This window comes from Acanthopagrus latus, chromosome 2, assembly GCF_904848185.1.
Source record: "Acanthopagrus latus isolate v.2019 chromosome 2, fAcaLat1.1, whole genome shotgun sequence".
In the NCBI taxonomy this organism is placed as follows: domain Eukaryota; kingdom Metazoa; phylum Chordata; class Actinopteri; order Spariformes; family Sparidae; genus Acanthopagrus; species Acanthopagrus latus.
In genome coordinates this window covers 21453576-21467607 of record NC_051040.1, presented here as the reverse complement: position 1 = coordinate 21467607, position 14032 = coordinate 21453576, and the positions used below count along the sequence as shown (strand labels likewise).

At 42.9% G+C, this 14032-nt stretch overlaps 1 protein-coding gene across 16 annotated transcripts in view; it reads left to right on the top strand.

Annotated features, from left to right (window-relative positions):
* The window catches only part of gramd1bb (GRAM domain containing 1Bb), a 125700-nt gene extending 113789 nt beyond the window's left edge, over window positions 1-11911 (top strand). For 13 of the 16 annotated variants that reach the window (XM_037076445.1, XM_037076436.1, XM_037076543.1 and 10 more), the window contains 16 exons: window positions 872-956; window positions 1541-1644; window positions 1756-1851; window positions 2185-2265; window positions 2532-2647; window positions 3575-3731; window positions 3858-4050; window positions 4220-4363; window positions 4470-4588; window positions 4686-4828; window positions 5028-5131; window positions 5682-5982; window positions 6529-6540; window positions 6685-6792; window positions 7205-7325; window positions 7976-11911. In XM_037076445.1, coding sequence (XP_036932340.1) covers window positions 872-956; window positions 1541-1644; window positions 1756-1851; window positions 2185-2265; window positions 2532-2647; window positions 3575-3731; window positions 3858-4050; window positions 4220-4363; window positions 4470-4588; window positions 4686-4828; window positions 5028-5131; window positions 5682-5982; window positions 6529-6540; window positions 6685-6792; window positions 7205-7325; window positions 7976-8065 — 1974 coding nt within the window. In that variant the 3' untranslated portion in view covers window positions 8066-11911. The remainder of the gene's footprint in view (window positions 1-871; window positions 957-1540; window positions 1645-1755; window positions 1852-2184; window positions 2266-2531; window positions 2648-3574; window positions 3732-3857; window positions 4051-4219; window positions 4364-4469; window positions 4589-4685; window positions 4829-5027; window positions 5132-5681; window positions 5983-6528; window positions 6541-6684; window positions 6793-7204; window positions 7326-7975) is intronic. The other 3 variants (XM_037076453.1, XM_037076490.1, XM_037076482.1) reach the window with 2 other exon arrangements.
* Window positions 11912-14032: the final 2121 nt, after the last annotated feature.

The following is a 14032-nucleotide window of genomic DNA, read 5'->3' as shown; positions in this document are numbered from 1 at the left end:
ATCACAGCGCCGAGTAGAAGCAGAAACAGATACTCCAGAGCAGTATTTCAAACGTTTAACAAGCGAAGCGCATGCAGCGTTTTTTAATGTGAACAAGCTGTTCTTTTCCCACCAGGCCGGATCCAACAGACTATATTCCTCTATTGTCTCAGTATACCTCTTGTTACTATATTGGCAGCTATTGTTTCCTGAAGCTTTCCTGTTGAAGGAAAGCATCTGGTGCAGACAGTGAGAGCCGTTGCCTTGGCACACATTTTGGAGACTTTCTACGTCTCAGGCTGTCCCATGTAAATAAAGCCTGCTGACGCCAAGCAAAGCAAAAGTGTGTTCAAGTTGGATACAGTGCCGAGAAGTTTGCTGTGTTTGTTCAGGTTAATCAAACCACTGTGCACAGTTTGGTTTGCATCTCATCAGCTGTCCTACCCCTTGTCACGAAACAAAAGCCTCATTGTCAGACACATGTTGCTCGGTGATGCAAATCTGAGAATGTGACCCACACTGGAAAAGCTCATAGTCACGGCAGCATGTGTATTGCGCTTATCATTAACGATGATAAAGATTACTCAGGCTAACACTCCTCTGCTTGCGATTCACTACACATCCATTTCCAGTGCCTGTCAAAATCACCCACAGAATGAAATGCACAGTGTGATCAGAGTAAACCAGACATCCCGATCCAACCTGTGGGTGGTTTTAACAAGGTTTTGTGACATGCACATAGAATCAAATAACTCGGGCTGCGTGACGGAGACAACGCCTGTGAGCGAGCAAGTCAGAGAGCATGAAGAGTGCGAGTTTTGGAGGTGTACGTGTTTGTGTGTGTCTGTGTATATGTGTGTGGTGGTATTTCTGACTCTGCTTGTCACTGCAGGTGCTGAGCCCGACATACAAGCAGCGCAATGAGGACTTTAGGAAACTCTTCAAGCAGCTTCCCGACACAGAGAGACTCATTGTGGGTGAGTGGGCGCTGTACACAAACAGAGGCCATGCGAGGACGGGCGGGGTGCAGCCGAGTTATCGCTGATAAGATAAGAAAATGATTGATCCTTTCAGGACAAGGAGAGGACTAAAACAAATATTGGACTTTCCAAATGTGGATAATAATGGCTGAAATATGTCTAAATCAGTAGTGTCCAAATACTCCACTGTTTTTTATTTTTTTCCCTTCCCAGCAGTTTAAGCCACATACCACACTCGGCCATGAACACATAGTGTCACAAGTTCAGTTGATTTGTTGTTGCATGTTTTTCCCCGACTCTCAAATGAATACTGTCCTTGTCTGGAAAGCCTTGAAAAGTAAAGCCGGAGGGTAAAACTAAGCTCAAGTGTCACTTTGACTCATGGTTTCATGGTCATGGTTTGGCAGTGATATACACTTAGCAGGAGTACTGAGTGGTTTTGTGTCTGGATCTTAGCTGGTTCTTATGTCTGATCTAATGATGGACACACTTTTTTTAGGATTTGGATCTCAGTGATGCAGATGTCATTTGTGATCTGTTGTGTTTTTGCCTCTGACTTTTCACGGCATCTTTGTTTCCAGACTACTCGTGTGCTCTTCAGCGGGACATCCTCTTGCAGGGACGACTCTACCTCTCTGAGAACTGGATCTGCTTCTATAGCAACATCTTCCGCTGGGAAACGCTGGTACGCATGCTGACACGCCGTGCTGTCACGTGTTTTGTTTATATTGGCAGTATTGGGTCATCATTGGAACTACTACATGTGTGCGATAATTTTGTGTGTGTGTGTGTGTAGCTGACAGTGCGGCTAAAGGACATCTGCTCGATGACGAAAGAGAAGACTGCTCGCCTCATTCCCAATGCCATCCAGGTCTGCACCGACACCGAGAAGGTAAAAGATACAGACTGATGAAAGACAAGCGTTTAAACTGATGTAGGTATATCTGTGAAGATGTTTCAAATCTAGTCGAACTCTGGCTGGAAGAAAGATCAGTCATTAGATCTTGAGTACCAACAGAGGGGACACGTTCCTGCCCTGAATTGGGAAACTGGAGAATCGTTGGCACTAGTTAATTCTCAGCATCATTGCTAGAATATGTCTCTACTAATTAAGATAATCCCAGCATAGAGGGGTTTAAATCGTGCTTCTCAGAAATGGCCCTTATATTTCCAGTCAGTGTGATTGCATTGCCGGGCTAACCAGACTCAATTGTGTTTTTTGCAGCACTTTTTCACCTCATTTGGAGCCAGGGACCGGACTTACATGATGATGTTCAGACTGTGGCAGAACGCTCTGCTGGACAAGGTGAGAAAATCTGAAGTGGTTTTTGATTTTGTACTCCCATTTCATTTACACATTGCTGCGTTACATAACGCATTATCATAATTACCATAATTATCATTAACAAAATAGTCCTACAGTTGTTTACCATTTTCCTTGACCACTATGTTGCACCATTGTACTGTATGTGCTGTGTGATGTACCACAACTGAGAGACCACCCGAGTGTTGGTATCATGAAAATAAAGTGCAATTGAATTAGATTTAAACTTTGATTGGACGCTCTTGCAGCCCCTGTGCCCCAAAGAACTGTGGCACTTTGTCCACCAGTGCTATGGCAACGAGCTCGGCCTGACCAGTGACGACGAGGACTACGTTCCCCCTGATGACGACTTCAACACCATGGGGTGAGTCTGTTTATGCTGCAGCATCAGTCACTGTGGTTACTCATGTAAACATTTGTCGGCCAATGAGCTAATTACCCAAATTACAAAATGATTAGAGGTCGAATGTGAGCTGCAAGAAGCAGTGCACACACTCGCTGACACACAAGCACACACACCCTCTCCAGCTGTCTCAGCTAATCCATTTAGATGCGCAATTATGCACTTAACATCTTTCTCAGCTTTTCTGCTGATTTACACCACAATTTGTTGCCTTTGTTTTAAAGTAGTGATAAGATAGAACAGAATTAAATGGTTACCAAGAATAAAATAGGCATGGAGAAAAAAATGTCTGAGGCAAAATAGAATTAAATATTTAGAGTATAAGGCTGGAATAATGTTAAGGCTGCTAAGGATGCAATGCAGCAAATACTGGATATGACCAAAGGCCTTAAAGATCACTCCCTTCCTTATTTTGCGTTTTCTCCCTTCACTTCTGAAGTGGATTTACTAGCTGCAATCAATACGGGGTCACAGCCTTCAGGGCACTCCTAATATCTGGCGGTTTTTTGTCAACTCACCTTTGAGGAAACATGGGCTACGTACTCAAACTGACAATCAGAGAGGGAGGATTTACTTCAAAGGCTGAGCTGAGGTCAAATGAGACACTCCATGATGGTCCTGAAGTGATTGTTGCTTCTTTAATGACAGATAATAATCTGCATATTTATAAGTAAAGTGCAGGGGAGATGATTTGTAAATATTTCCCGCACGTACAGATAATTGAATAGCAAAACAACTACTTTTTTGGTTTGAACTTTAATATGCAAAGAAATATACAGTACAAGGCCGATTTTGCCAAATGTCAAATACTGCCCACCTGGCACCTCATTCATGACGTGAGATGATACTAGAAATAGAAGTGAGTAAAGTTCTCGTCGTTGCCATCAGGTTCAGTGAAGAGATTCCCAATGAAGAAAACGAGATCAACAATGACAACTTGTCTAAGAGCAGCGCCGAGGCCAAGCCCGAGGGGAGCCCACTGCTGCTACATAAGAAGGTCGTCCCAAACAGCACCATCCCCAGCCCAGGGGACACACCCATCGCTGTACGCAACATAACACCTACACCAACATATATACACATATTGCTACATGTGGAATCAAGTGCAACTATGAGACATTTCCTTGACACAACGAAACATAACTGAAGATGTCGATTTGTCTCTCTACAGTTTGACCTCCCGGCAGAAGACTTTGTAGACTTCCTGCCAGATGGCGAGCTGCTAACCGTGCCACTGTTGGTGGAAGAGAAGACCAACGATACCAGCGGGCCTGGTGGTCCCGTCCCCTCACCCTCTCTGGACTTCAACGACAACGAAGACATCCCCACCGAGCTCAGCGACTCCTCGGAAACACACGATGAAGGTACATAACATAGCAAACCATTTGCTTTTTTCATGAATACACATTGTAGTGGATTGTCTGTTTGTTTATTGATGTCACCGCCCACAACAGGATGACGGTAGTAACAAAACTTGAAAACAAACGCGTGAAGGCACATCTAATTATAGTTGTGTCTTTTTCTGACTTGTAGGTGAAGTACAGGCCTTCCATGAGGATCTGAATGGCAGGCAGCACATCAACGAGGTCTTCAAGTTCAGTGTGGACAAGCTCTACGACATCCTCTTCACAGAGTCACAGTTCATGAGTGACTTCATGGAACAGAGACGAATCTCAGGTCAGTATTTCTGATGCTTCTACAGCTCGACCTCTGAGTAAATATGCTCATCTGCAGGCTTCATGAATTCATTAATGTTTCCCTCTGTCCTCATTTGGCCGTGTAGATGTGGTGTACCACCCATGGAAGAAGGAGGATGCTGGGGACCAGACCAGAGAGATCATGTACACCATCTCACTATCCAATCCTCTGGCCCCCAAAACATCCACAGCCAGTGAGACACAGGTAAATTCAGCTCTACTTTATCAAGCTTTGAGCCCCTGAGTTTGAAACATCTTCCAAAATGACAGGCAATTACACACCACTTTCCTTCTGTCATCAGACTCTGTACAAAATCAGTCAGGAGAGCGAGTGCTACGTCATCGACGCTGAGGTCATCACACATGACGTGCCCTACCACGATTACTTCTACACTCTCAACCACTACATGCTCACCAGGGTGGCCAAGAACAAGTGTCGGTTACGGTGAGTAAAGACGTGGTCAGATACCCACAGCTCACACGGGCAAATGACCTGTTGTATTGAGTTAAGTGTTACTATTTCTACTATCGTTCAGTCATGTCTTATTTTATTTTGCATTTCTTGTCTTTGTTTTCAATTTAATATTTTACCTTTTTATATCTCTATGTATGGAAACGTTTCTCTCTGTCTGTCTGTCTGTCAGGGTATCGACAGAGCTGCGCTACAGGAAACAGCCGTGGGGGCTGGTGAAAGGCTTCATAGAGAGAAATTTCTGGAGCGGGATAGAAGATAACTTCCGCCATCTTGGTAAATTTTTGTGTATTTTTTTTGCCCCTCCCTCTGCCCAAACCTGGTTACGTGAACAATAAATTACATTTATATAACCACCATCACAGATCATATTATGTATCTGCATCAGCCTCGCACTCCATCAGGACGTCATCATACCAACAACAACTGCTAAATTATGTGAACGAAATCACCAGTTTGGTTCAGTTATCCTCATTAAAGAAAGTTGATCTAATATTTTGGAAAAAGACTTGTTTCATTAAATCACTAAATTCAAATTGAGAATTCTGCTGGAGGATTTTTTTTAGGATAATGACATTATAAAGTTTGACTACAGACATTTCGAGCTTCAGATGTAAGAGGAAGATTGGCAGTCAGTCCAGGTTTTGTAGTTGTTTTTTCTCTTATGATCATACACACTTATAGAACTGTGTTTAAACAGATATGTCTGTGGGGAGAAGCGAACTCTACTGCCTGTAACTGATTCCAACAAGTCAAGCCCCACTTAATTGAATCTGGATTGAAACTAGAAGTGAACGTGTGACACCGTTTCCCTCTTCCCTCTCAGAGTTGGCGCTGTCCAAGCTGGAGGAGATTTTTAACGAGTCCCACCAGCTGTCTCCGAAGGCCAAGGTGGTGAAAAACTCCACGGTGAGGCGGAAGAAGCGGCCACTCCCCCACATGCGCAGCCAGCACCTCGACGAGGCCCTCAGCCCCGTTACCACGCCGACAGATGAGGAAGTGATTCAGAGGATCAAACAGGTGGCGGGCTCCACGCAGACGAGACACCAGAGTCCAGAACACCATCACCTGCCCGGAGGCCTCGCTTTCTATAGTGTCTCCAAACTGCTGCTCATCATCAGCTTTGTGTACGCAACTGAACACACACGCACGCACGCAAACACAAAAGCACAGTCACTCGTGTAGGGATGCTCATATGTCTGGCTATGAGGATGCACATGTAAATTGGACACATTCTGACATGATACACAGATTAACGCTCATACCACTTAAAACAGATTTTTGTCTGAGTCTCTTGTTTCATTATTTCATCAGTTTTTCCAGTAGAGTTTTTGTATACAACAAAAAAAGTAAAGGCAACACTTGGTGGTGGTGAAATGATCATTCAGTAAAGTGCCAACAGCTCTGGTAGACAAATCTATGGCATTGTTTCTCACTAACACAGATTTTGACCAATTTGTGCTCAAAAAAATAACTCTTAAATGTGCACAGAAAAAGTCTTAGATCTTTTACTTCAACTCAAGAAAGGTTGGAGCTGAAAACAAAGTGTTGTGTTTTTATTTTTTGTTGAGTGTAATTTAGAATAGAAATGTTGTTTTGCTTTCTTATAAATATCTCATTGTTGGTGTCTTGTGTGTAATCTCTCTCTCCTCTCCTTTCATTGCCATCCATAGGATCTGTCTAAGGTACATGATCTGATCAGTCAGCATAGCCAGATACAGACAACAAAAACAACCCCAGCACAGTGTAAATGCCATGTGCAGATCACGGGAATGATAAATGTCTAAAATGCAAAAGGGAATGACTTAATTGTTGACTCTTCCCTTCAGCCTGGTCCTGCTGGTATTCCTCAACATGATGCTCTTCTACAAGCTGTGGATGCTGGAGTACTCTGCACAGTCTTTGACGACCTGGCAGGGGTTGCGGCTTCATGAAAGGTACAAAACTCCTTTACAATTTTTGCACCGATTCATACAAAACTCATTTTTAGTAAAGAAAATCGACATGTTAATAGATATTTTGGGCAATTTAGAGTGCAAGATCTGCTGTAGTTATTTGCCTGATGTGACCACACACACAAATATATGCACACACAGTTACAGAGGCATACGCACACGGTTAAACATACACACTAAACTATATCCATATGACTGAGCTCCTGAAATTCCCCCTGAATGCCTCTGGACTTATTGAAACAATTTACCAAACTGTTTGCTGGCAGTCCCTCAAAATGGAAGTCACGCTTCAGTGGCTTCACCCTGATGTTGCTAATGTGTGTGTGTGTGTGTGTGTGTGTGTGTGTGTGTGTGTGTGTGTGTGTGTGTGTGTGCGTGCGTGTGGGGTTCTCAGTAAACTGCCGCAGACGCAGATGGAGTGGGCCCAGCTCCTGGAGGCACAGCAGCGTTACCATGACGCCGAGCTGCAGAAGTGGAGGGAGATTATCAAGTCATCAGTGGTGCTGCTAGACCAGGTACAGCTGCCAGAGCCTGTGTCTGCCTTTGATTTGCGGATATGGGAAGACACGGCATGTGTAGCTTATAATGTAACTGAGTTCAGCCAGATAGTTCTCCAACCACCCCGACTCGCTGTTATGTAGGGTGGAGGAGTGACGAACAGGAGCTGTACATCTATAATTGGAACAGAACATATAGAATGTACTGTTCTGTTACACAGTCGACTCGGCACTGTCAGCTCAGAACAAGGACCGTATAACATTGAAATTAGTGTTGAATACGTATCACGTAACACTTTATACAAACGAAAGTCAAACAATAGAGCAAAAGATTATCTTATGGATAAAAGAACCTAATGGACCGCTATATAACAGCTGAAAATATGAGACATTACCTGGGGATGACCTGGTGTAGGGGTTATGATATGAGTTTGTTGCCACAGCTGAACCAAGTTCTAGGGATCATTCTCAGGATGCTGATCTAACATGTTTACAAAGGTAACCAATGACATAACCTGTAAAAGCATGAACTTCAAGGAAGCTAGGTCTAGAACTAGGGAAATGTTATGAAAATGTTTTACGGGAGGTGGAGGATTGTTCCTTGTTCCATGCGTTAATGTAGATCAGTGTCATTTTACTGTTCTCCCCCCTTGTTTCCTCTCCTCCAGATGAAAGACTCTTTATTGAACCTCCAGCGGGGCATTGGTTTAAGGGACTACAGCTCTGAGGCTGAAGAGAAGAGAAGTCGCTACCACTGACACACCACCAGAAGGCCATGAGGGCATGCTGTGCAATATAGGACCTGTTTTGTTTGTGAACCAGTATGCAGGCAGCAGCAAGACAGACAGACAGACAAGACAGACAGACGGACAGATAGGACGGAGGGGGAGGCGGGACCAACAGTGAGCTGGTCCAACAGACACAAAGAGAGGAACAGTCGTCTCCAGCACACAGAGGTTAGAACCCCTCAGGAGGAGGAAATCATGGACAGAAAGTGCCCCGACCGCACAAAGGAACTGAGGTGTCCCCAACATCACTGAGGCATTGTGGGAAGGTGCAAGACTGGCTCCTTCTCTACACGTCTGTGGGATAACTGTTTTCTTCTACTCTCTTATTTCCAAGTGCATCCTACTGTAAGCCATGTCGACCAGACAGAGAGAACGGAGGAAAACTACTGCATGCATTTAGACAACCTAGCTCCCCTCAGTCAGTGTTAATGTGGTCCAGTTCCAGTCTATGTGTGTCAAAAAAAAAAAAGAAGAACAGAAGACGAGGAGAGATCCAGTCAAAGAACGGGGGGTCCTTTCAAGTCTTAATGGCTTTCTACACTCTCTAGACTGTTCCAAACCTATCGTCCCCAAAAAGGTCCTCGCTGCAGCGTCCCTTTCTTGTAGACCTCCGTGTGATCCGAGCACAGTAACGCCACCAAAACAGAGAGGGAGCGTTCAGCGAACAGTCCCTATTGCCTTGTTTGAACCTGGTCTCTGTCAGGGCTGGTTCCCTGTCAGAAGACCGCTGCGTTAGAATATTTATTCAGTAAAAACTTCAAAAACTGATGGGACCTCAGCCAGTACTTTGAACCTTAAACACAATTTACCTCATCAGTTGCCCCTGCCATAGTGTTAGCTACCTTACATCACATTATTCCTGACCCTCCCTGTGAAGCAGAATGTATGAGCCCGGACAAAAAAATGGCCAGACTTCGATCACAACTCAGTGATCCTAGACAAAGGGATGCTGCAGCTCGACTAATAGGGAGACCTGTGTTCTTACATGTTTTATTACTAAACTGTGACTATATCTCTTTAAAAATGTTTCAAATTAGAAAGAATTCTATGAATATATTTGAAATATATAAGAATATTTCATTATTTAATATATATATATTTCAAAATATATAAACATTACCTATATTTATTGTTAATTTATGTACATAAAGAAATTATCAGAGCTCTAGACCAGTTAAAGAATTTCTAACAAAAAGTGTTTTCTTCTAAAAAAAAAAAAAAATGCATGCCAGATATGTCTGTGACATGTCCAGTGTGCAAGTATGATTCCGCATTTGCGCGGTTATGTTCGCGCATGTGTATGTGCGTGCGTGTGTGCGTGCGTGCGTGTGCGCGTGTGTGTGTGCGTGCGTGTGTGAAAGAGAGAAAATGCGAGAGTGAATGAGTGTGTGAGTGAGTGTGTGTGTGTGAGTGTGTGTGTGTGCTGTAAAGCGTAATGACATTTTTACCATTCCTCACTTGTATGTTTCTTAATTTTTCTTTTCTGGCTCGTGCAGCCAGACTGCCTTTTTTAATGCTAATGCATTTGGATGCCGCCTTGCATTAGCCCCACTCGGGTACAGTTTACAAACGAAGAGTTTTGTTCCAAAATGACATATCCAACATTTGAAAACAAAGTTACGCCGACTTTTACAAACTTTGATTGAATGCCTAAACTGTCTATTAATGTCACGTGCTAAGTAGTTTAAATCCAACCATGGTTAACAAAAGGAAGACGACATCCAAATTTTGTGAGATTGATTGATGAACTTGACGATTTTTCGCTTGTAAATGGATATACAACATTTTGGAGATGAACCCTTCATTTCCCCTTTTTGAGCAACTCTTTGTCCGTGTCACCACATTAGTGGCTTGACGAGTATTTGTTGAAAAGAGCAGTTTGACATTGTGAGAAATATTCATGTTTTGCCTTCTTCCTGAAAGTAAGATGAGAAGATGGATACCAATCTCATGTGTGAGGGTGATACAAATCATCTCCTTGAACTCCCAGAAAGAACGCAAAACAGCTGATTTCCCAAAGTGTCCAACTCGTCCTTTAAAAACCACTTCGACCCATATTATATTCTACCTTCCCCCGTTTCAAGTGTCTGTCTTGGATGCAATGAAAGCATGAGAATTAACTTTACGCAACTAAAAATCGAACCAAAAGAAAGAAGTAGAAATGTACCTTCACGAATTATCATGTTGTTTTAAATGAAGTATTTATCATGTATGTCATGTATTATATATATAAGTGGATTTGGGGGGGCAGCAAAGAGCATCTCTTAGGAGTTTGTCAACAGAGACCCCTGACATCTGACAGACTTCAGCGATGAAAGCACTTCCAAATTTAAGAAAAACTTCCTTGTGTTAAGAAGAAAAAGAGAGATAGTTACGCACTTTAAGGCCTTTTCAGGTAAAGAATGAAAGAAAGGAATGGCAGCGGGCTGAGGGAATAGTTTCTGTGCTGTATTTTAGTTTATTTGACAATCACGCTGGTGATTTACAACTTCCGAACTCAGTAGAGGCAGCCGGATTTTAATCCTGCTGGTTCATTACTACTCAAACATGACGTTCCCTATGCCTAAATAGATTATCTGATTACATCTCTTCTAAAACCCAATCTGACACTGACACGCTCTTAATCTGTTGGAGGGGCAAGGCGAGAATGACGGATTCGTATGAGGGAAAAGGTGTCTTTACTGTGTGCCTGCATGGCGTGTCACTGACTGACTTACTGAAGACAGAAGAAGAAGCTTCAGGACTGGACCCCTGCTGTGTGTGCGTGCATGTGTGTGTGCGTGTATATTACATTTGAAGAGGGCACTGAGTAATGATAACACAGGGAAACCTTAAAGCCTGAATGTGAGTGGTTGGAAATGTTTTCTGTTTTATAGAAATCACTTTTCACAATCCCGACGACACTGAAAGATTACGGTGAAGTTACGCTTCATGGTACAGAGATGTCATGTGTGTGGAAATGTGATTGAAACGCTTTAAAGAATTTTGTTTTTCGAGGTGTGTGATGAAATGGATTTTTCTTTTTCAGATGCTTGAATTCTCTTGTTTTGTTTTTGTAAAAAAAAAAAATGACTGTTTTGAAGGAGACGTGGTGAACGCTTGATGCTGCCCAACTCTGGTTTTTGGTTCTTGTGACAATTCATTTCACTGTCGAGGCTGAACTGCTGTAAACACACACGCTCCTGAGCCCAAAATTAAATATTCACTCCGGCCTCTGAGGAACTGGCACAGCTGACCTGAATCTAATATCCTCAATCTCCACAGTTATGAAAATGAGTTTTGTTTTGTTTTTTTTACCTTCATCCTTCTCCCCAGCACTCCCATGTTTGTCATTGGTACCAACAAATCTGACTAAAGCGAACCTAAGCTACGATCTCTCACAGCTCAGCTATTTGTCGTTTTTCTTCTTCTTTCGTTTCTTTTCTCTTGTGCACTCACACAGTTACACAAATGATTGTATGATTGCTATGGCTGCACAGCTGTGGAACCAAGGTGACCCGATGAGTTCTGGATGCCACCGTTTTGTCACTGACACCTAATGAATTGTGCGCTTTGTTGACTGTATTAATTGGCATTTGGCCTTGCCGTCGCTGAGCCGGCTAGACACGAGTGCCACCCTTCGCGACACAGTACTGACTAACAGCCTCGGTTTAACAGACGGTAGGAATCACACACAACCTGTCGAAAAAAACGACCACTGATCAAACTCATAGCAAAGGCTCTTCTCAGAGTGTGTCTTGATGAAATATGTACTGGTGTAGTTCTGTTTGAAAAGAATTCTACTGTATGTTCTTTCTTTTTTTTTTTTTCTTTTTTTTTAGAAAAAAAAATGTTTTGATCTCTAGAGAGACTTTTAGTGAAATTTATACATGAGATAAATATACTGTAAGTATATGTTGTGTATATCTGCAGTGTGTGCGCACACACACACACTGACAAAAGAATCCAACCTGCGCTGCGCGTAGGTTCTGACTTGCCGACGACTTTGCCTCATAGACTGAAGATGAAAGTGGCTTTCTGGTTCATGTGAAGTAGAGATTGGAAGTATGAATAAAAAAAATATACCATACGCAAATGGTGTTGCTTCTTTATTTTGACAAATCACACAGATTTATGTGAACTTTCTGACTGAATCTCATGTAGATATATTTAAAGACTCAAAATTCAATAAACAATATATGGTTGCTGTAGAAAAAAACTTATAAATACCACATTAAGATTGCACCCTCACTGAAAGACCCAGAATATATAAATACACAAACACAGCTGGACACAGGATGTCTCCTCCTGATGTCACAAATCATGCTCGTAGACCCGCCTCTTAAAATCACATCAGCACAGAGAGAATGTACCCTATCAGAAGGAGTAGATGAAAACGTCCTTCTAGTGTCAAACTCTTCTGATGCATCATTCTACACAGTACAGCTCAAACATTCATCTGTAGGAGCAGGAACTCCGTTGTGACTGGAGTGGCGCTTTAAGGTTCTAGTTGCTCTCCTTAAAGACCCAGTGTGTCTGACCTCAGGAGACTTTACATTGGAGTAGCACAAAGGGAGATTGCACGAGGCAACAGGATGAAATATTCATCCCTTACTGCACTTAAAAAGTAAAATCAAATCAAAAAGGCTTTCAAATATTGATGCCAGCTATTGAAAGCGCTGTTATTTTGGGAGCTGTAGGTATAGAACAAGCATCTCACGAACCTGCTGTACGTTCAGAGCGGTGTGCTCACAGGATCCAACTGGCTCCCTGTTGTCTCGCTTTAATTACACCTGCATAAATGAACTCCCACTGTCTTTATGTTAAAGCTACTGTGAGGAAATTTCACGTTGGTTGATTCTGGCGGCCTCCTGTGGACAAAAGATGACAACGTTGAAACAATGTATAGTTTTAGCGTGACACCAAACTACAGAGCACTCAGCACTCTGGCATACAAAGTAGTTTTATTCTTAGGACTTATCTGACCCAGATGAGTCAGAACCTGACCCCATGACAAGCATTAAAGGTGCAATGTCTAAGAATTTTGGTTGGAAACAGTAAAAGATGAATTAAAATATTCAACAGAATGTGAAGAAATCCCAGTTTTGACATGATCGTGTCAATGTATTACTACTTTCCCAGCACCACTGGCTGACTCTGCTCAGTTTGGGAGCTCTGAGTGATCGAGTTCTTACGTGTTGCACCTTTAACATAAAAAACAAGAGACATGAATCTCCCAGCCTTTGCATGTTCCCTTTTAGTCTCATATAGAATTTTAAAAAACACACACACACACACACACACACGGTGAAAACACAATATATGCACATAACCTGCATGTGATTACACTCATCCTACAGCAGAGATGAGCCTAGACCTGCCCTCTGAAACACACGTGTGTGTGTGTGTGTGTGTGTGTGTGTGTGTGTGTGTGTGTGTGTGTGTGTGTGTGTGTGTGTGTGTGTGTGTGTGTGTGTGTGTGTGTGTGTGTGTGTCTGACTGGCAGGAGATTGGCAGATTGGCAACAGCACTCTCCTCCTTCAGCTCTGTTCATTGTTTTGGAGAGAACACTGACACACAGCACATGATCTGTGTCGCGCCGTTCATGATTCAGACCAAACTTATTTTGCGTGTTTCTGATTTCCCGTCACCGGCGCGCTGGAGGAATGAAGCAGGGTGACAGCTGAGGAGACAAACTCGGTGAAATAAATAATGAAGCTTCAATCAGCAAAGAGACAAACAGTGGGCCTGTTTGATGGTGATGACAGAGATCTGTAACGTTTTATTCCCCTGTTGTATGCATCCTAACCCACTTAGTTCACTGATGTGGCTCCACGCTCCCACTGAATCACGCACTCCATTTCTCGCCACACAATCTGGGTTGCTGCTCTGACGTGCATGCGCCCTCTATTACTGCATTTTTACAGCTTCTTTTCTTCCACCAGTGTCTTTCTTCAT